Source organism: Schistocerca americana, chromosome 2 (assembly GCF_021461395.2).
Source record: "Schistocerca americana isolate TAMUIC-IGC-003095 chromosome 2, iqSchAmer2.1, whole genome shotgun sequence".
In the NCBI taxonomy this organism is placed as follows: Eukaryota; Metazoa; Arthropoda; class Insecta; order Orthoptera; family Acrididae; genus Schistocerca; species Schistocerca americana.
In genome coordinates, this window is record NC_060120.1 from 302,871,802 (window position 1) to 302,894,754 (window position 22,953).

At 39.3% G+C, this 22,953-nt stretch overlaps 1 protein-coding gene across 1 annotated transcript in view; it reads right to left on the reverse strand.

Annotated features, from left to right (window-relative positions):
* LOC124595205 (torsin-1A-like) overlaps window positions 1–22,953 on the reverse strand; it is an 86,386-nt gene that overhangs the window by 11,825 nt on the left and 51,608 nt on the right. The window contains exon 4 of the mRNA XM_047133843.1: window positions 20,544–20,692. Within this exon, the coding sequence (XP_046989799.1) occupies window positions 20,544–20,692 (149 nt within the window). The remainder of the gene's footprint in view (window positions 1–20,543; window positions 20,693–22,953) is intronic.

The following is a 22,953-nucleotide window of genomic DNA, read 5'->3' on the forward strand; positions in this document are numbered from 1 at the left end:
CAAGAGGGTATATCCCATATGTTCGGCGGATTTAGAGCCATCGCCATAAAAACCAGTGGCATCCTGAAACTCCCATAAGAGTGGGTGTAATAAACAACGAAACACCATTGGAGTGATGGAGGCTTTCAGATCCCGGAAGAGATCCATCCAAATCCAGTGCCAAAGAACCAGCCAAGTTGAGGGGAAAGGGGGGGGGGGTAGGTTGCTAGGGAGAGAATGTGGGCAAGAGGACAAGGAGGGGAGATGGAAATTTCATGGTGGTGAGAAACATGGTGGAGTCCAAGAAAAAAACCCACCTGAGGGGTGGGTGGGGGGTGGAGGGGTGGGGGGGGGGGTGGGGGGTCAGGAGGTGGGTGATGTCCTGAAGCCGCAAACAGAATAGAATAGGAGGGGTGAGCAGGGGAAGAGTGGATAGTCAAGGCATAGGAAGCCAGGAGATAGTACCACCAAACTGAAAATGGAGGGATCCCAGCGTAAACCAAAAGGCTATTGACGGTGCTAGAGCAAAAGGAACTTGTGGCTATAAAGATACGACAATGGTGAACGGGGTCCAAAAGGAGCAGTGTTGGAAACAGCAGCTGATCCATAAACTTAACAACCATAATTCAGACGAGAAGAAGTAAAGCCTGATAAAGGCAGAGAAGGGTCTAACGATTTGCACCCCAAGAGGTGTAGGCATGGAAGCAAAGGACATGGAGTTTTATCAAAACAGCCAACCTTCAAAAGGTGGATATGAGGCAAACAAGTAAGCTTGCAGTCAAAAAGGAAATGGAACTGAAGAGACCACGGTCAGGTGTTGGGCATCAAGGTAGAGCTCTAGATCAGGATGGACTGTAGTATGGAGGCAGAAATGCACTGCCCTCGACTTAATGAAAGAGAATTGTAAACCAGATAAGAGTGTCGATGCAGAAGTGTGTCAGATGGCACCCTGGAGCAGTTGTTCTGCTGAGGCCATCAAGTGGGAGCTAGCCCAAATACAGAAATCATCCACATATAGAGCAGTGGTGACCAACAGTTTGGCAGAGGCCACAAGTCATGAACACTAAGGAGAAAAAAAGGACACTTAATATGAAGCTCTGTGGAACACATTCTCCTGGGTCTGCAGAGAACTGAGAGCAGTGCCAACCAGAACTCTGAACAGCCGGTGGGACAGGAACTGGCAAAACGTGGGAGGGGGTCCCAAAGACGCCATTCATGGAGCATAAGTAGGATGTGATGGCACCAAGCTGTGTTGTAGGCCCTACGACGATCAAAGAAAACCACAACGAGACGGCAGAAGCAAGAAAAGGTTTGCCGGACTGCAGTTTCCAATTGAAGCAGATGATCAATCAAAGACTGTCCCTCCTGAAAGTCACACTAATAAGGAGATAAAAGCTGCTGAGATTTAAGGACCCAACTGAGCTGAAGAAACACCGTCTGTTCAAGTAACTTGTAGGGAACATTGGTCAGACTGATGGGCTGATAACTATGAAGAGATAATGGATCCTTACTGAGCTGAAGAAGAGGATCACAATACTGTCTCTCGAATGAGAGAGGAAAAGGCCTTGGTGCCAAACACAGTTAAACAGCTGGAGAAGATTGTGGAGTATTGAGGCACTGAAGCAACTGGTTGCGGATGGAATAGGGGTGAGGGGCTGAATCGGGGGCAAGGAGAAAGAGAGAGAGGGAGAGAGAGAACGTTCCATTCAGTAAAAGGTTCATTGTAGGATTCTATATGACAAGGGGTAAAATGTAAGGGGGGAACTTCAGACCGCTGTTTCCAGACAAAGAACACGGCGGGCTAGGAGGCTGATGCATATGCCATCACAAAATGGCTCATGAGGTGTTCTGCAAGAACTGATGAATCTGTACAAAGGCCACCTGCAAGGGCAAGGTCTGGAATAGAAGACAACTGCTGACAACATGGGAGTGTGTGGATGTATCCCACACATGTGACAAAGAAACAGAAGGTTCTAGGGAGGAAACTACAGCAGAGGATGGATGCTGATTAAGATCTTGCAAGCATGACAACAATGATCATGCATGGCGGTGGCAATGGCTGTGCTTATTTTGGTAACATGCTCTTCCTGAAGATAGATGGTTCATTTTACTGGTGATCAAAGCACTCAAGGTTCCTGTATTCAAACTAGATCGAAATTCAGAACTTTTTTCCTAACAATACTAAGAACTCTATTTACAGGCAGTGTTACTATGAGGAATAATCAGTAATGAAGGCATAAGCTTGCTTAGTGATGGATACTTCTTTAATGCCTGATGTACCACATGTAGCAGATATTTTATACCAAGCAGCATCAGTAGCATCTCTCTCTTCTTCAACCATTCCAAAGTCACCAAACTGGTGTCTTGAAAACTCAAATTTTACAGTTTTTTTTTCACAATCATTCAGAACATCAGGAAATAACTCTCTCAGCTTCACAACTGAGAATAATGATTTCCTTTTCCTAGATCCAGCATCTATAACTTCGAAGCTTTTTAAGAAGTCATCATAGTGGAATTTTTTTTCTTAACTACATGAGCTGATGAAAAATCTACTGACATCTTCAGAAAATTTTGTAACTACAGATTTTTCGAGCTTCGCGTCAGAATGCCATGCCAAGGGGCCCGGTTTCGATTCCCGGCTAGGCAGGAGATTTTTTCCACTCAGGGACTGGGTGTTGTGTTGCCCTCGTCGTCATTTCATCCCCATTTCCGACACTCAAGTCGCCCAAAGTGGCGTTGAATGCAATAAGTACTTGTCCTTGGCAGCTGAACTTCCCCAAATGGGGGACTCCCAGCTCACAATGCCATACACTCATTTCCTTTTCTTTTTTTTTTTTTTTTTTTTTTTTTAAATTTCAATTCCAGCTGTCTACCAGAAGTAGGTAGTGCGCATGCGCACAGGCTGATAAATCTCACAATCAAATCTGTAAATAATTTGTTTAGGATGCTATGAATTCTTTGAGCTACTGACTCTTCTTTCTGGAAGAATACATTTGCTATCGTAAATAACGAAAGGGTATTACACAAGAAAAGAAGATATAACTTAGTTACTGAATCATTTAGAATAGGTTACACTCTAGATGAGCGAGAGTTGCTTACATTTTTTGAAGTTTCCTCACTGAAAAATTTTACAAGAGATTCTCACTGTTCAATTTTGGGGACAGGGGGCAAGTCTGTGGTACGAAGGACAGAGGAGAGGGAAAGGGCGTTAGATGTCATCAACATGGTGTGAAGGTGGTCATATTTCTGACAAGCCTCAGTGTAAGATAAATGATAAGGAACTTATACTCCTGTATCTTCTTATAAACTGGGGAATCTGGTGAGTGTGGAGAGTAATGATTGTGACGATTAACACACACGGGCAGCGGAACACAGGGACTCCCTTCATGGAGTGGGTGTTACTTTCACTGCATAGATGGTCCGCCACATAGTGGGAAGACATGCTCTCAATGCAAGCACCGAAAACACTGCAGTGGTCGCGGGATATATGGCTTCACATAACACTGATAACACATAACCTTGACCTTCTCAAATGCCAGAATAAAGGCACCAGTATCGATGTGACTGTCCTCACAAACTTTCTGAACATGCCAAACAAAATGACTGCCCAGTCATTCTAGTTTGGCTGGGTGTTGCTCATTAGTTTGAAGGATAAGGTCACTATGAAAAATGAGTAACAGACACTTGGATGTCGCCAAGATAGTCACAAGCTAGAATGGCTGCAGACAAGGTGGTAAAAGAAGTTCTGATCAACCGCAACCCCAATCACATCTTACTGAAAGACTCCACAAAACTTGTCCTCGATATTTTACACAAAAAATAACAGCTTGGTGGTGGTGATGGTGTCCCTGTCAGTTCTAGTGCACACCATGCCAGTGAGCCTGGCTCTCTTCCCAGGGTGTAGGCAGGGGAAGGGTCATAAGAAGCAATATTAAATGATCCATTACCAAATAAAAAGATGGCCATGTAAGAACTACCAGTTTTTTTGGAGCTTAATACGTTTCATACACAATGCATCCACCCTCATACCACCCACTCCGATCAGGGACTCTTCCCATATGTACCACCCAGCTACAGCAAGGGCTGTCTGGCACAGCAGCCACTGCCAGGAGTTCCAATGCTCCAGAACAATAAGCAACCACTCCTAAGCATAAATGGGGAGGTAACAGCTCAGGTATCAGAAATACAATATCTTGTTGTCAGGCAGCTCAGCCAGATGGTTACATAACAGCCCCACCACTTGGAGTGGCTACACATGCTGGTGACCTAGCGGGGTAGGAGGCGGGTGGAGGGAGGTACAGTGGGGAAGGAGGGGGAAGAGAAGTCCATGCCACAGATCCTAGAGAGGGGTTTTTCTTCAAGTGGCTCACGTTATGGAGAGAATAGTGGAAGTGGTGGACAAATCCCAAATGGGGACCAAAAATACCTAAATGGAAGGATGAAAAGGCAAAGGGAACAAAAACCTAAAGGAATACAGTAAACCAGGTCAGCATTAGGAAGAACACCTAAAGAGAGAGGGGAAGGAGGGGGCAGAAGGGAAGGAGCAAGGATGGGGAGGGAGGGGCACAAGGAAAGAAATGCAGTTCGGGAAGGAAGAATGTCCGCAATAGCTTGGGGCCCCGTGTGAGCACGTACGAACTCACAAAAGAACTGTGAGGCCCCTGGCGGGAATTAACCATGAAACGACTGAGCCCTTGAATGTGAATTTCTATGCCACAAACTGTATATTGAAAAGCAAACTTTATCTGTTGAAACCTGCCAGGTTAGCCGAGAGTGCTAACGCGCTGCTTCCTGGACTCGGGTAGGCGTGCAGGCCCCGGATCGATTCTGCCCGGCGGATTAAAGACAAGGGCTGGTGTGCCGGCCAGCCTGGATGTGGTTTTAGGCGGTTTGCCACATCCCCCTAGGTGAGTATCAAGCTGGTCCCCACGTTCCGCCTCAGTTACACGACTCGCAGACATTTGAAACACGATCACACTATTTCGTGATTTACACTAGACGCAGACAGCTGGGGTACGCTGATTCCGTCCCGGAGGGGGGAAAGGGTGGCGGCAGGAAGGGCATCCGGCCACCCGTTCAAACTAACCATGCCAAATCCGATTGTAACAACGCCAAACCTGCCGACACTGCGGGTCAGGGCACAAGCGATAGAAACTTTATCTGTTGAGACAGCTACAAGAAAGACAAGCAGCATGCAAAAACAAAGAAATTACTGAATAAAACTGATGAAGGGACCCCACAGGTACTGCACTACAATAACTTGGAACACTGGAACCAGAAACCAGTTATACTGCTTTGCTTAATGAAAAGTCCTCCAAAATTGATGTAATAATGACCTTAACACATCCTGTGGTCAGCAGTGCTCATTTAGTCACAGAGTAACAGACACACAATTTCTGTATATGAAATTCAAGTACAATCAAATGTTGATAATCCTATTGCTGAGTGTCCCCAACATGCACATGCACACACACAAACGGGCACTTACAGGCACACAAGGGTAAGTGATACAAAGTCAAATCATCAGGTCCTTTTCACAGACATGTAGAGAGAATGGCTGGAAATGATGGCTACTTGCATCTGATGGCATTGGGAAGAATTGTGTTTCAAGTGAAAGCAGACTGCCAAAGCAACATAACAGATATCAGATCTATAGGGAGAAATGTGATTAGAATAGACTTAACTTCCATGCAAGCTGAAAGCAACTTGACGCAATTTCTGCTGTTTAATAGTTGACAGTTATTAACCTCCACTCTGACTCACAGATTAACCCTGCACAGTGTAACTGGTCTGATCTGATCTGATGATGATGATGAATTAACACAAGCCGTAGAATCACTAATACAAGTTCTCAGCATCAGAAGGATGAGTAAGCATGTTTCAAATGGTAATTCTTGGTCATCCTTCTAATACAAAACCTGTGCTTTGACCTAATGATTCCCAGAACCTGCCGGAATACATAGGCATATACAGGATGAAGAATCAAGTCCAACTACATGTAGCAACAACAAGCAGTGGAAAGTGACAGTTGGATTATCAAAAATATTATTATAAGGATAGATTGCTACTCACCATACAGATGACACACTGAATTGCAGACAGGCACGACGAAAAGACTGTAACATGAGCTTTTGGCCAAACTGATCTTCAGAAAATAAAACACTCACACACGCAAGCCAACCTCACACATGGCAACTATCTCTCACTGCTCAGGTTTGTGTGAATGAGTGTTTTTCTTTTGTGAAGAAGGCTTTTGCCAAAAGCTCTTGTGTACTGTCTTTTCGTTGAGCCTGTCTGCAACTCAATGTGTCAACTTTATAGTGAATAGGAATCTATCCAATTCATATGTAGCAACGGTTAGACAATGTTTCAGCTGTCTACAACTTGAGCAAATTAGTAGTCAACGTTGTTCTCAGAAAACTAAAAATTTTGGCGACAATCACTCAGCAGATGAGTGCTATATCCAAATCCTATCTTTGTGTTCATTGTAAAGGGAATCATAACTTAATACATAAGAGATGCCCAGAATACAAGAAGCAGAAACATATAAAGACAACTTCTGCCGAGCTCAATGTTCTATATACTTAAGTTAAGAATCTAGTAACTCGCAGGCCATACACTGAAGTTGCGATGGTTCAGTGGCAGAGGGAAGACGAGGAAGCTTACCCAGTCCTCCTAACACACAACACAGGATCACAATGTAAAAGCAGCCTCAGCAACAAATAAAACCTCCAGTGACTTCTACTGCATCAAGATCCTCAGCTGTACATTGTCAAAGTGGACTACCATTAGGAACAGCTGCAGCAAATCTATATTCCCCACAGTGTCAAACTTCCTAATCAGAAGGAAGAAAACACAGTCAGTACTTCTTTTTCAGATGTGCCAAGTAGATACAAGTTATTGAAAAACTTGGGAATCTGCTCTTGGACTTATTAATTTCATGTCTATCTCAGTACAGTACAGTTATTTACATATTCAACATAATACATCTACAGCTACATACTTGCAGAATACAATACAATATGTACATTAGACTTTGTACAAGACTAATTGATTTTGAGGCCTAAAATTCGACAGTCTTGATTGTTGGGAGATTTGCTGAAACCAGGTCCTCTAGTGTGCAGGCTTCACGCAGCTTCAGGTGAGCCAAGAGATGTTCACTATCTTGAAGTTTTCCATGTTCACAGGTTGCATCTCTAATAATGTGGCCCCACCACATCAAGTTTTGTTTGCATCGCATAACTCTACTTCGCAATCTGTTCAAAGTCTTCCATGTCTCGTAGGGTAGTTGGAAACCAGCAGTGGGTTCTTCCTCTAGGTTTTGGTTATTACTTCCAGTTGCCTTGTTTCATTACAGTGCCATTCAGCAAGCGGAAGGTGATGATTTAATGGCTTCAGTTGTTCGAATAAATCTCTTTTGCTTGACTTCAGTCTAGGGCATGATGCTTCACTTCCAAACATGGGATGCCTGGAATAATTTTCCTATTTCTTTTTCTCAACCTCTGTCACTGTTCTTTGAGTGATATCCAGAGGTGTAATGCCTATAAAAATGCAGATTTGGTCAACCGGATATGGCTGTAGGCAAGCAACATGCGGCCTGTCTCATTAAGAGCGGTATCAACACGGCTGGTGTGTGCAGAGTTTTGCCAGATTGATGCAGTATATTCTGCCACAGAGAAACATACAAACAGAGTACATGTATGTAGAAAATTTTTTTGAGCTCCCTGTGTGCTATTAGTGAGCCTGTGAATAATATTATTTCTGCTGCAGACTTTGAGCTTCTTGTTTTCCCAATGGTCTTTGAAAGTAAGTGTGCGCTCGAGCTTTACTTCGAGGTATGTAGGGGTGTCCCAGTGTTGCAGTTGATTTCCTGTTCCAAGTTACTTCCAGTTTTTTCCCCAGCTTGTCTATTCTTCAAGTGAAATAAACAGACCTTTGTTTTGGATGGGATAGGCTTTAGGTTGTTATTGTCATAGTATTCTGCCAGATCTCTGAAGGTTTCAATCAGTTTCATTTCTACCTCCTCAAACGTTATTCCTCAGGCTGCAACCACTGTGTCATCGGCATTATGAAAGATCTTGTGTCTGTTCCGACAGGTTGGTCACTAGTGTAGATATTATACAGCAGTGGTGCCAACACACGGCCTTGAGGAAGACAAGCCCTACCACCAAACATGGCATCACAGGCTTATCAGCTATATAACAAGCAACTGCTAGCATTTTATCTAATAAAGTTAAGAAAATAATACAGTTAATGAAAATTTTACAGTGGAACTCCCACTCAGCAATCTCAAACAAGGATGCTTCAGAGCATGAGCTTTTTCTGAAAAATGTTGAGATCAAACCAAAAATAAATATTAAGTTTAAAGGATATGATGTACTCCGCCAAGACAGAAATTACAGTAGATCCTCTGTGGCTTTTGCTGCACAGTATATAGATCTTACCAGTATACATAACTGCCAGGCAGTAGCAGCAAAAGCATGTTTATCATCGCAAGTTTTAACTATAACCCCAGTGTACTGTCTGTCAGGATCTAAAATGACAATGACAGATTATTATTATTATTATTTATTTTTTTTTTTTTTTTAAGCACTCGGTCGTCAAGCCACAAGTGGCCTACCGGGACCATCCGACCGCCATGTCATCCTCAAAGGAGGATGCGGATACGAGGGGCGTGGTGTCAGCACACCGCTCTCCCAGTCGTTATGATGGTATTCTTGACCGAAGCCGCTACTACTCAGTCGAGTACTTCCTCAATTGGCATCACGAGGCTGAGTGCACCCCGAAAAATGGCAACAGCTCATTACTTAATAAGTTAGAGCCACCATTTACAATGTGAGGAGACTTGAATGCTCATAATGCATCAAGGGGCTGTGAAATCAATGACACCTACAGAAAAGCCATTTTGGATCCAATAGATGAATTTAATTTATTTATATTGAACTATGTTTTATATGTTTATGTTCTTTTACATTAAACTACGTTATGGATCTCCGACATTGCTTATTATGCCCCATCGGACAAAACTGGCTGTTGACTTATCTGTTTGTTCAGCATCACTAGCAGATACATTTGAATGGAAAGTTAACATACATCCAAAAGGCTCTGATCACTTTCCAATTGAAGTATCAGAAAACAATTCCCTAATTGATGTTATCCACAAACTAAAATTGAGATGGAATGTAAGGAAAGCAAACTGGAAGAGTTACCAATGGTCTTTCGAGAATTTAGTTCATCTGACCTGTCAGAAGGATGCGGTAATGACTGTATTAAATTCATAAATATGCTCAATGCAGTCACATCAGCCTACATTCCTCAGAAGAAGGCAACAAGAAATTTGAAATTTCAATCCATATCATGGGGTAATTCTGAGTGTTAACTTGTAGTTGCTCAATGTAAATCAGCAAATAATAATTTACACTGAGCACCTACATAGCAAATTCTAATTGACATTGAGCAACTACACGTTAACACTCAGAATTCCCCCATGATATGGAAACTACACACTACATGTGCAACAGTACATGGGAAAATTTTTGCAACTATAAGAAAGAGGATGCAAATGCTAAATAATTTCTCAAAGTCCAAAAGAAATTTTCTTGGAAAAATACTGTAAAAGGATTGCAATAAATACCCCTCTCTCAGAAGTATGGGCAATGATAAGCAGAATCAGCAATAAACTCTACCACCAAAATTTATAAACTACTGGATTGAAGACTTTGTGGATATTATTGCACTGCTACCACCAAAAAGATAAAAAACTGCAGTCTAAAAACAGCATTCACAAAAAATCACAGGCATATAGTGAATTATTTACAAAACCAATTACAATCCAAGAATTAGAAGTATTATTTAAATGTTCTACTTACACCTGGAATTGATTAAATAAAATGCCCTACGATACCAACCTTAGCGACAGCAGCAAAAACTGAACTCTTGTAGGTCTTTAATGCAATTTGGACACAAAGCGAAATTCCTCAAGAACAGACCACACAAATTATTGTACCTGTATTAAAGCCCAGTAAAGATACTTCAATAGCAAATGCCTATAGCCCAGTTGCCTTATCATCATGCTTAGCAAAGACATCTGAATGCATTCTCAAAAATGGTTCAAATGGCTCTGAGCACTATGGGACTTAACATCTGAGGTCATCAGTCCCCTAGAACTTAGATCTACTTAAACCTAACTAATCTAAGGACATCAGACACATCCATGCCCGAGGCAGGATTCGAACCTGCGACTGTAGCGGACACGCAGTTCCAGACTAAAGCACCCAGAACCGCTCGGCCACACCAGCCGGCTCAAATTATGTTTCACATGGTGGTTGGGACATAATAATATTTTGCATATGTCACGATATGACTTTCAGAAACGGAGAGAACCACTGACAATTTAAGTATCCTGATGGTGGACACCAAAAAAACCTTTGATGAGAAAGGTTATTTTAAAGCTTTATTCTTGGATATATCAAGAGCACATGACAGTTGATGTTTTCTTGCTTTTGCAAAAGTTAGACCACTTATATGTACCACATATTTGTCTTCGTTTTCTTCAAAATTATTTACACCATAGAACTGTTTACATTTGGAAGCAAGACAACAGTTTACACTTACCCTTCTCAGTGTGGAAAGGAATACTTCAATATACTATTCCAAGTCCCCTCTTATAAGGCTTATTTGCAGCAGATGTGGAAAACATTTTTGGCCCCACTATACATGTGGTACAATACACAGATGATATCTGCATGTATGCAGCATATATCAGCCTATAACTGTGCTGCTTATGGATAAATATGCAGCTGATCTACTACCTGAATGGTCCCTGAGGAAAGTTCTAAGTTTGTTCATTCAAAATGTTCTGTGATTTTCTTTATACAAAATCTTCAAAGATAACCAATGAATATGGTAAGCACAGGATCTTTTAAGTATGAACATCAGCAAAGGTGCTGGGGCTTCTTCTGGATAGCGCACTATCTTGAATTGAACATGATAATCATTTTGTTACAAAAACAGAAAAAGCTCTGAATGTCTTATGCACTGTAAGTCATGTGTAGAGGGAGTCCAACTGAACGATTCTCATCATCTTATCTTATGGTCTAACACACAATGGGCTATGGAATTTTTGTATGTTTAAATACCCCAAAATGTGTACTGGTACTATATAATAAAAGCTAAATGTACTTAAATTTTGGGCTATTAAGCAGTGCCTAAGAGAAATGAAGTAATCACCAACTACTGCCTTTCTAATAGAAGCCAAAGAGATCTACACATAACTACATACTAAAAATTTTCTTTTTCAAAGATTCATCATAATTAAGCATCCTGTCCTTCAACCTGAAGTTTTTTTATCTGACAGTCAGAATGGGTCAAGAGTTTAGAGCTAACAGTGATGTACTACATTAACTGGTAAGCCAATGGCCAGATTTTTTCATATACTGTTGGATCCAAAGCACATGAGGGAGTTTATTGTGCATATTATTGCCTTAGGTTGCAGACAGACAAGAAGTTCCCATTACCACAACTGAGTAATATTTACACTGCAGAAGTAATAGTGATTAAAAAAGCAATTAATTTTTGAACTGAAAAAAGGAACAAAACATTAACTCTAACTGACAACAGAAGTTCTTTGGTGTATTTATAGCATCAAAAGTGGAAAGCTAATAACAGCTGTATTTAAGATGTGGTGGAATTAATAATGAAAACAAAAAATAAAAATAAAAAAAACCAGTTTGCCTAATAGGGGTAAATGAGCACTCAAGTATCTAGCATAATGAAGCAGTAGTTGGTCTTACGAAAGACAGTATCAAAGAAGGGAACCCGCTATGTACACAGCTCCAGTGTTCTGATTTTCTCCATGTTTCATGAAGAGAGGCATTCGTACTATGTAAACTGCGATGGCAAATATTGCAGCGGAAAAAAGGCTTTTCGTTCCCTTCATTGCAAAGCATTATACCAAGAAAACCATAGCACAGCCAGAAAAATCTCCCAAGGAGATATGTGATATCAATTATTAGAATAAGATACGAACACGCATGTTTCCCTGCATACCTCTATAGCATTGGAGTGATAGACTGTCTCACATGCAGCAAACATCCAGAAGAAGACAGATCTTAACCATATCATTTTGGGATGTTCTAAATACTCTTCACATCAAAATAAACTGCAGGAAAACCTCACAAAAATTAAGATTTTCTAGCCAACAAATATTAAGGCCTTAAAGAGTGACAACCTCAAAATTAATGGTCCAATAGCTCAAATAATACACACTTAAAAATTTTAATTGTAATCTCTAACTTATGCAATTGTAATGGCTGTATTGCTTCCTGCAAAATTAAATAAATAAATAATAAATCTTCATTTATTTCTCTGTTTACCATTATACTTGTCTGTGCCCATTTTCTTTTTTCCTACCTTTTCCTCACTTCAATTTATTGTATTTTACTTTTTCTGTTTTTTAGTCCCCAATGCAAACACAGGGCTTATAAGTTTAATGTGTGTATCTGTCTGTGGCTTTGTAGCTCCCAAATGAAAGGGCTAATTTTAATTTAAAAGCTGGTTTAATCAGAGTGGTTCTTAGCTACATTCCAAGAAAGTCTGTGCAGCCATTTAAATTTCATCAGCTAAAGTAAATAAAAAGTTTTCCACCAGTATGCTCTCTTTATATCCACTACGTAATACGTAAAGAGCTACACCAAGTTACATAGTACCGAATTATAGAGCTCAAAAAGATCCAAATAAAAATCCATGAGAATATATGTTTATCTTTTACAGTTGACCAACAATGATGATTTTTGTTTTTTGAAGTTGGCCGTTTCAGCACCTACAAAGCACAAAAAGGGTGACTGTGACTCAACTGTAAAAGATAAATATATGCTCTCAAAGACTTTTTTGTAGTTGTATTTTGAGGTCTACTCTCAGTACTAAATCAAATGATTTTTGCCAAACAGTTTATGCAAACTACTGCAAAACAGTGCAATGACAGCCCACTTTCTTGTGATTGATTCAGAATCATCCCCGCTGCTTATTGCTCATGTTATCTACATTAGCTAAACATGTTCTAATTACATACTAATCCATATACTAATCTCTGCAAAGTATCTGTGTGAACGTGGGGACAGAGTGTCGATTGTACTGTGTCTGCTACTGAAACATAAAGTATAAAAATCATGAAATAAAACTTAAATTAAAAATTTAAGAAAAAAAAGACAAAAACCTCTACAAAATATATATATATATATATATATATATATATATATATATTTTATGCATTGCACCCTTTAAGTTTAATATAAGTAGTAATATCTTGATCTAAATATCACCGCATTGGGGCACTAAAAAATAAATAAAATAAAATCTAGAAATGATAAAGTATGACACTTAAATACAGCTAAGCTACCTAGGCAACGTAGATAAATATCAAAACAACAATATCTAATCACTGAGTCCAAGTCCAAATGAACTTACTCTGAAAAATTTGCAATATAGACACACCCATCAAACGATGCCTGCCCTCACGCGACTGCCCTTCAGGTCACTGTACTTGGTCATGCCTGCACGCACTCTTGGTTTAATGAAGTGTGAGTTAGCACACTATCATCAAACCATTGCAGAACAAGGCCTCATAAGATAAATTAATGCATGAAACTAAGTACTTAAGTAATTATGTAAAAATGTGATATAAAATAAATAGCTAACTCTACTCATTAACAATGTTAGGCTAATTAAAGACGTATTTGTTTTCATATTTTATATAACAAGTAATTGTAACTTCACTAGCTGTTGTGATGTGTGAATGCAGGATGCGCAGGACTGGAAGAATAACACCAAGCAGAATAGAAATGGACAGTCTGTTCCTGAATTGATTCTTTCTAAAGAGTGGATGACGGATGATTTGGAAAAAGTGAATGGTAGCTCAACTGATTTCAAAACGCATCTCTGGTGGCTGTAATGAGCGGGATGAAAATTCTACTCTAGGCTGCTACAATGGCACCCCTCCTCACATCCTTAAGAAAATGTTTCCCAAGCTACAAAAAATGCATACACCATAAGCACATGTGAATTTGCATTCCTTGCTGGTACATAAAGCATTTCTCTTCCATGAAAACACAAAGTAAAGAAAGCACCATTTTTTTTTTTCAATTTATTGCCTCGTGGCAGTACCCATTCAGCAATCTCAACAGTAATACTAATTATGATGATATGAAAGTAAACACAACACTTTGCCCAGTCTCTGAGTGAAATAAAATTCCTTGACCCTACTGGAAATCAAACCTGAGTCCCTTTTGTTTCAGAATATGCTGTGTTGACCGTGCAGCTACCGGGGGGGAGACGAGACGAAAGTGCTTCAGTACAAAACATTAATGCGGAAAACACTTCCAGCATGATGTTTCTGCTCTTGAGTTCAAAAGAATATCTGAGATTTCAGAATCTCAATAAATGTTTACATACTTTTGAGTGACTTGTTCTTTCTTATCCTCTGACTTAGCGCCACACTCTGAATGTGTTGCCAGAGATTATAAAAGCTGCAATCGTCAGCCCCAGTGGGGTCAGTGCGTATCCCAAAGCAGTCCAGACATCACTCCCCTCCCAACAGCTCAGGCTCCCCACCACTCTTGTTGATCAGACCCTGGGTCATCTCACTAGCTCACTTCTCCCCAACACTCTCAGGAATGAGATTGAAAGGTAGTTCTCTAGCTTAGAACTCCCCACCACTCTTACAGATCGGACTGCAAACTAGCTCACTGCTCCCCACCAAGGCAACTAAACTAGTTCCTGCAGACAAGATTACATGGAGCAGACCACACGGCGACTTGAGTAGTCACTCCATTCTCTGTGCTCTTGGCAAAGTGATACAGCTTGCAACTTGCTTTCTTGACCAAACACCTCTCCATCCGAGTTCAGCTCTTTATTCTTTGTGTTCTTATTTGATTTGTTCCAGTTGTCGTCTTCTTGTGTTGTTGCTCTTCTGTTTTCTTATTGCCTGAGCTTGTTAGGTGTATTATTTTGTCTTCTTCTATGTCTGTTGCATTTATAGTTGTTTTTGTTGGTAAGTTGGTAGTCTTTATGAAGGTTTTAATTACTCTGGGTGTAGAGAATACTAAATATAACAGTATGTATAACACACAATTTTTCAAACATACATGACAGCTCATATATAAACGTTGTCTCAGGAGAAATGGTCAATATTCAGAGATATGGCAGGAATGATCATTTGAAGCAAAAAACTAAATATGGACATATGTTCTATTCCAAATGTTTTCTGAGATGGAACATAGTTAAAATTAGTTTTGTACATTTTTCTCAAACAACATGAAATCCACAGCCTCTAGAGAAAACTTCTTGCAGTATAAAATTAAACTATATTAAATTTCCTTCAAACAGGTCCTATTCATTTTTTCCAAGGAGTTACAGGTTGTGTGAAGAGAACAAGAGAATGCTGAAAATCTTGTGCAACGTGCATGTGTCAAGGTGTAGATAAGCAAGTTTGCGACAATTTCCTGACTTGATAGACCACGTGTCCTGCATCAAATTATTCGTCTTGACTTAATCTAAACTACTATGGTACATTGTAAATGACGACAAGGTACTCAATAATAAAGAAAATAAGTAATAATGTCCATTAAATATCTGTCTTGGAAACTATTTACAATAGGGTGTATGTCCACATGAAGTATTTTGATTCAAATGATCGTTCCTGTTATAACCTTGAAATTGACCATTCATTCTGGGACAACCTGTATATTATGTTTAATTTTTTATTTATTCATTTAACCTGAACAAGTTAATGCCTTCAGGACCCCTCTTACATCAGACCATAGTTTTATATGTAATTATAAAACTTATTAAAATCAGTTACTTAAAAAATCATAATATTTTTAAAATGATATCTCTTCTTTCCTCTGCATATATAAAGCTTTGCCTGTTACACCCTCTTGGTTGAAATTGTTGATTTTCCTCACTCTTCCTAAAGTTCTTCTGCCCACTGGGTAATAATTATCACTAGTTTTGGTAATATGTCGTCTTCCATTCTTGTGACATAATCTATCCAGTTGTTTCTGTATTCTTTAATCCGCTCAGTTATGTTTTTCATTCTCAGTTCTTTTCTGATGTTTTCATTCACTCTCCCCTCAGACAGAATGTCCCCAGCTACTCTTCTTAGAATTTAGATCTCTAGGCAAGAGCTAGCGGTCTAGGGAGCAGTAGTTATTATGAGCAGTAATGGGTCAACAATAAGCTTGACCATTTGGACTGTGACTCCATCCTGTACAGTAAATGCTGAGCTGAAGGGTTTTTTGACAACGTTGTCAGCTCAAGAAAGAATTTTTTGCTACTACTATCATTTACCTCCACAAAGTAATCAGTAAGTCTGTGTTTTGTTTACAGTTCAAAAAAGGTTATCATTAAAGTCAAGTACTTGGTCAGTTCCTTGGTTGGGACAATGGGATCAGCTGCAGCTTCTACTTTGCCTACTCTTCCCTCGATCACAGAAGCTTTTCGATAAGGACAGCAGGTTATCTGTAAGCCCAATGTGCAGTGTCTCTGAGATTCATGAACTGTTTTCACTTTTTTGTTAGTCAAGGTGCAGGTTTTCTCTTCAGGTTCTGATCTTTGAAGGAGCATATTTATTGTGTAATAGAGTTACTTTGGTAGTAAATCCATGGAGTTGGTCTTTCACATCCGGGTATTGTATGGAAGTCATCTCTCAAATATTTCTTGTGCCTCCGCTGCAAGTTCAGGCATACTGATACATTTAAAGTCTCTGTATGTTGGCACAGTTTATTCCGTGCATATGAATATTATGTTGTAAGCTGGCATTACAGGAACAAATTTCTTTGCTTGTGGCAAATATATGTATGGGGACCGGACTACAGGCTGCATTAGCAAGCTGGAATACTTTTAATTTGAAGGAGAAACTACACACTTGAACTTCACAGTGAAAGGGCAGAATATTTATGTTAGTGTTCCTTGTATTATTTGTATGCTCCAAAGTTGGATCAAATTTTAAAAGGTCACATTTGAAACATTCTATCCCGCCTACTTCTGGAGATCTGTAGAGGACGCACATTAGGCAAATTTTCTTAAGGGGTATGATATTTATGAACATATACTTGACTTGTTTGTCTTCATTAGTAATGGATGTGAGTAGCATGGTTGGCAATAAGTTAAAGCATTTGTAAGCCACTGCTGCACCTGCTCATCTCGGGAGTCTATACTTAGGGAACTGGAGAGTATGCTTGGCTCAAGCCAGGTGTCCACATTCATTAGAAGAAAGACACAGACGTCAATATTCTGAAATATTTGGCAGAGTTCATCAAAACGAGTTGAAAGTGATGGCCAACTATGTTCTACAGTAACAATACTGGCACACTGGTAGAATTAGTGGCTGCATGAATAGAAAAGTTCGTAGCTCCTAAAGCACAGGCTTTAGAATTCATCTGCAATACTTTTTTCCAGCCTTTGCCTACACCATCATCCTGACACCTCTTGTTCACATGCTATGTAGCTCACATTCAGATATCATATTATTCAAAATTTTTATCTTTCAGCAGTGAAATCCTTGCATATTATCAGTCTTGCCTTCACTAGTTTCTTAATCACTATAACTGTTTCAGACCTTTTTGTATAAGATGTAAGCTTAACTATTGTTGGTCTACATTCTGCAGATCACATCACTTTATAACCTACTCTACAACTTCTGATTACAGAATGTGCTGCATGTATATTTGTTCTCGCTATAAGCTTTTACAATTTAAAATGGCTATGTTAATAGTAAATATTTTAATTTTAGCAGTGTACTTTTCAGTGCTGCACAACAATATGTCATCCACATTGCCTTCGCCTATAAGAATTACGAGTGATGTTTGGTATCATTTTACCGAAATGGAAGAAAAAGGAAAATGCTGCTGCTAACAACAGATAATTGCCATGACTTCTCGCTCATCATCAAACCTGAGGAGATATCTAACATCAAAGCATCCTACAATACCTCTGGAACGATGTGGCTCAGGAAGCCGATCAAGATCGCCATCAGTCGATGCAGAAATTCGAGAAATCATTTCTCGTGAACAGTCCTCACTGACATCTTTTTATGCTTTGCCCAAATTACAATTTACAAACTAAAAAAAACATTGTCAAACTCTCTAATGCCCAGTTTGCATAATGAGTTATTTGATAGAATTAAAAATGACTTGACCACTCCAAAGGCAGTCTGCCTTTCGTCTGATACATGGATGAGGGCAAATATCATTAGTTTCTATGCACTCACTGCACATTTCATAGATGAGAAGAGTGAACTAAAGTCATGTCTTTTAGAGTGCACACTTTTCGAAGACAGGCACACTGCAGAAAATCTCTCAAACTGAGTAAAGTCTGTTATCCCAAATACAATATCAATTTTAAAATCACTTCCGTAATAACAGAAGATGTGTCAAATATGAAATTAACTGCCATGCTTTTGAAACTTCCACATCCCACACTTTGCACATTCTTTAAACCTCAATGTGCAACACACAATTCAGAAGTCCATACGGAAAACCATTGACAAGGTCAAGTGAATTGTTATCTCTCTTAAGGAGAGACCTTTTGCTTTAAGCAAACTTTCTGAAATGCAAGAAACTTTTAAAAAGATCAACTGAAACTGCAACAAAATGTCTGAACCAGATGGAACTACACTTATGAAATGTTGCAAAGATTTACTTTAAGTAAAGGACCCATAATTTCTCACCATACAATTTTAGGTGAAAAATTGATCACCTTAAACTTAAAAGGTACAGACTGGGAGCCACAGGCTTTGAGGATTTTGAAAGTTTTAGATGAGGCAACCAAAGAAGTGTCCTCAGAGAAAACATTCTCACTTTTAAAAATGAAAATCTTGTCAACATTACTGGAATAGCATCTAAAATCTTTTAGAGATAGAAATAAAGAATATCCGCAAAAAATAGAGTCATTGGTTGATAATTTGCTTAACGGGTTATCAGAGTGCTTTGTGGTTATCTTCAGCAATGAGTTGATTAGTCAGGCAACATTACTGGACCCCCAGTTCAGAAGACAAAACATTTCAGAACAGCTACATGAAGGATATTGCAGAAATGAAAGCATTGGTTGTTCAACAAGAAAAAACAGAGTTCATTTCTCAACTAGTTACCACTGTGACACATGAGACTACTTCAAACTAGGAGGAGTTCAGTGAAACTATTACTCAGCTTCAAGCAAGTCACAACTCAGAAAGTGCGGCAATTGTTGAACTGGACAAATATTAAGTGGAGGGAAATTTGCCTATAAGCAGCAGTCCCTTAAACTGGTGGGAAACAAGAAAATTGCTGTGGCTAGTGCTGTATCAACTGGTTCTAATAATGTTATGTATCACAGCAACATCAGTGGCCTGTGAATGAATATTTTCAAAAGCAGGACAAATGTGCACTAAGAAGACAAAGAGACTCACATTGACTAAAATGGGTCAAATTTTATTGATCAAAGACAATACTGATTAATTTTTCCTTTATGGAAACATATATGGTAATACTGACTGTGTGATGACTGCAGATACACTTCAATTACAGTTGTTATAATTTTTATAAATTTTTTCCAATGAACGTATCAAAATACAACAAGAATCAGTCGTCATTCTTAAAATTTTTCTACTTCATAAAAAAATTTGCGATTTTGTTGTGATATTTATAATTTTTACAGCAGATGAAATTTAAAACACTTATATCTGACAACTACTAGGGACATAACACAAAATTATTACTCTTCTTTACATGTTCTTTCAAAATAGAACCAAATCTGATAAAAATACAGGTTAAGTGACCTGAATTAAAAAGGCACTTATTTTTGTGAATGAGTGGTGAGTGCTGAGTCATGAAAAAGAGCTAGTTCATTTTAGTGACTGACCAGTTGTGATCCGATCTCTGGAAAGCACAATTTTGATCATCTGTAAACCAGAAGAGGCTTATACCCAGCAATAATTTTTTTTCCTTAACCATCCCTCCGATGTGACGATGCTTGGCTATCAAAATATTACCCCTTATATTACACTTAAAGGAAGGGGCAATACTTTTAGAGGTTTTTTTGTGTCAGGGTATTTTTCAATTTTTAATTTTTTTATTGCCCTGTTTTATTGATATTTCAATGAGAGTGACCTCCATAATTTCTGAAAAGAACGTCACTTGTCAGGAGCCAACAAGAAAGTCAAATTGCTGCTAAATGTGTTACAAAAATTGACGCTACATCAATAATATGTCCACGCCGTAAGTAAAGCTAGAATAATCAATATCAAAACTATATTTGAGTAAATTTATGAGGCACAAAGCAGAAACACGTATTCTGACATTTTTGCAAATGAAGCTTCCAATCGATCAGCAGCACTTAATAAGTGTGGTTTTAATGATATGTTAACTCTGTTATCTAAGACACAAAAGACTATCATACGTAAAAATGCATGTAGATAAAATTACACTATATTTAAAGTTATCTTCACATTTTTAAACGTGAAATCAGGAACAATGGAACATAAAAGACTTTTCCAAATTTGTTAAATTTTTATGATAAATGCAATAGTTTACCTTTTTCATTGAAGGAACCAACTCGTATTAATTCTTCAAAATCACTTAAGCTAAGTTCCTCACGTTTACTCCCATTATTATATAGATCTATCATCTTGTTTAGAATTGCTTTACTTCCAGTGTCAGAGATGAATATGAAAACTGAATTCCTGTAAAATAGCAAAATATTCTAGTCAAGAAATGAGCCTCAAAGAAGGCATTGGGTTATCAATACAATACAATTTGATATTAAATTTATGCTGTACATAAAAAAGGCAATTATATTGAACAAAAGAAGCCTGCAAAAATGGGAAAACTGGGAGATTTTAAGTACAAATTGGGTGTACATCCATTCTATTCGCCCAGTTAGAATCTTCTGACTTTGAGCTACACTCACGTATAAAAAAGCTGATGGGTGAAAGACACTATGATTCCAATGAAGAGGTTATTATACGCATATAGACATATTTTGTAGACATTATGGTATTGCACATTAGAGGTGGAATCCATTTACTGGAAAAACATTAGATAAATCTGACTGACATTGAAAGAGATCACACAAAATAACAACACTAACAGAACAGGCCACATAGGTGTACTACACAAAGCGTTGAGGCAGTTAAGTCGGCAGTGGCGTTTGCAGTGACAGCTGCACAGAACTTATCGGTGACAGCAGCCCTGCTCCACCTGCCTCGGATGCCATCTTGTTGTGTTTCCTGAGTACCTCATTCTCCTCCTTAATTATACCGAGATCATGTTTCAAGGATTTGTTGTGAATGTAGCTGCGGTCACAGTTTAACAGTTGGTTTTCGGTTCTTATTTGGAAGGCTTCAGCAAAGACAAAGAGATGACTTCTGAAATTGGTGGAACATCATCAGCTATGTTGTGTTTACCAAATCTGCAGCTGCTGCCACAAACTTTGCCACCGACTTGGCTGATGCACGCCTTAATGTGTGTGTGTGTGTGTGTGTGTGTGTGGGCGAGCGCGCGCGCGCCTGCGTGCGCGCGCGTGGGTGGAACTAAGATCACCCACATGTCCCCAGGAAGTCAGTTCTTCAATGCACTTGTTACTGGTGACAGGATTGCTTGCCAAAATATTGTGCCCACAGAACACTACGAAGTGACAGTACACATGATATGTCCCGTCAATAAATAAGGCAGGAGAAGCTAAATAATTATAATGTCTACATGTTTTATCTAAATTGCATGGTCTCTCTTAGCAGGTACATGAAATTCCTACAAAGTCCCTTAGTACTATTTGACCACAATAAGCTGACCCTTTTTACTACTGCTGCCAGTAGTGGAGAAAATTGGCACTATTTGTAAGATATCCATTTGTCTCCAAGCGCTCACATACATCTGCTCATGCCAGCCATGCTCCCATGTAAGCACTAAACCCAGATAGCAGGAGGCAAGCCACACCTCCCACTGTATTCAACAACCACTGCATGAAGGATCACCTTATTGTGTCCAAACGGTAAGCAAGCATAAGAATGTCTCAGGTTCTGTTTTCTCTATCTCAGTTCCATCATATTTAGGCCACTACGGCAAAGTAAACCTAACAAAGGGTGGATGGATATGTAGGCACAGACAGACAGTAAGGCAGGAAGACAGACATAGACAGAAAGAGTGTGTGTGTGTGTGTGTGTGTGTGTGTGTGTGTGTGTGTGTGTGTGTGTGTGTGTGTATGCGCGTGCGTGTGTGCGTGAGAGAGAGAGAGAGAGAGAGAGAGAGAGAGAGAGCTAGCTTTTAGTAGCAAATGTTTCTGTAGTGTGTGCCAGGTTAAATATTTGTCCATTACAGCATGCATATCACTTCAATGTATCAAATGTTTCTGGGAAAAATAAATTGTAATATTACTAGTAACACTACCTCCATCAGCAGTGCTACAAATGTACTAGAACATTTTTGCAATGGAATGTTTTCCTTATTATTTGCAATAACTTCCACTGCACTTAAATGTGCTCATCCTTAAAGAGATGAGGAATGTTGTTCTCATATGCCATCTAGCAGCTGGGCACATTTATCACCCTACAACAAAAAGATCCCCATTTCTTGAAATGTGTCATATTCATTCTGTCTGAAATTTTGCCCACCACATCTAGAATAGTTTTCCGTCACCCTCCCAATCTCCGCAGTATTCTTGTCAGACCCTATGTTCCTTCTGCATCTATCTCCCTACCCTATGGCTCCTACCCCTGTGACAGTCCCCACTGCAAGACTTGCCCTATGCACCTTCCTACTACCACCTGTAACAGCTCGGTAACTGGCGAAACATATACTATCAAAGGGAGAGCCACCTGTGAAACAACACAAGTCATATACCAGCTGTTACATAAACATTGTTTGACCTTCTTCACTGGCATGACTACCACCAAATTATCAGTTAAGATGAAAGGGCATAGGTAGGGAGTGTATACTGGCAACTCAC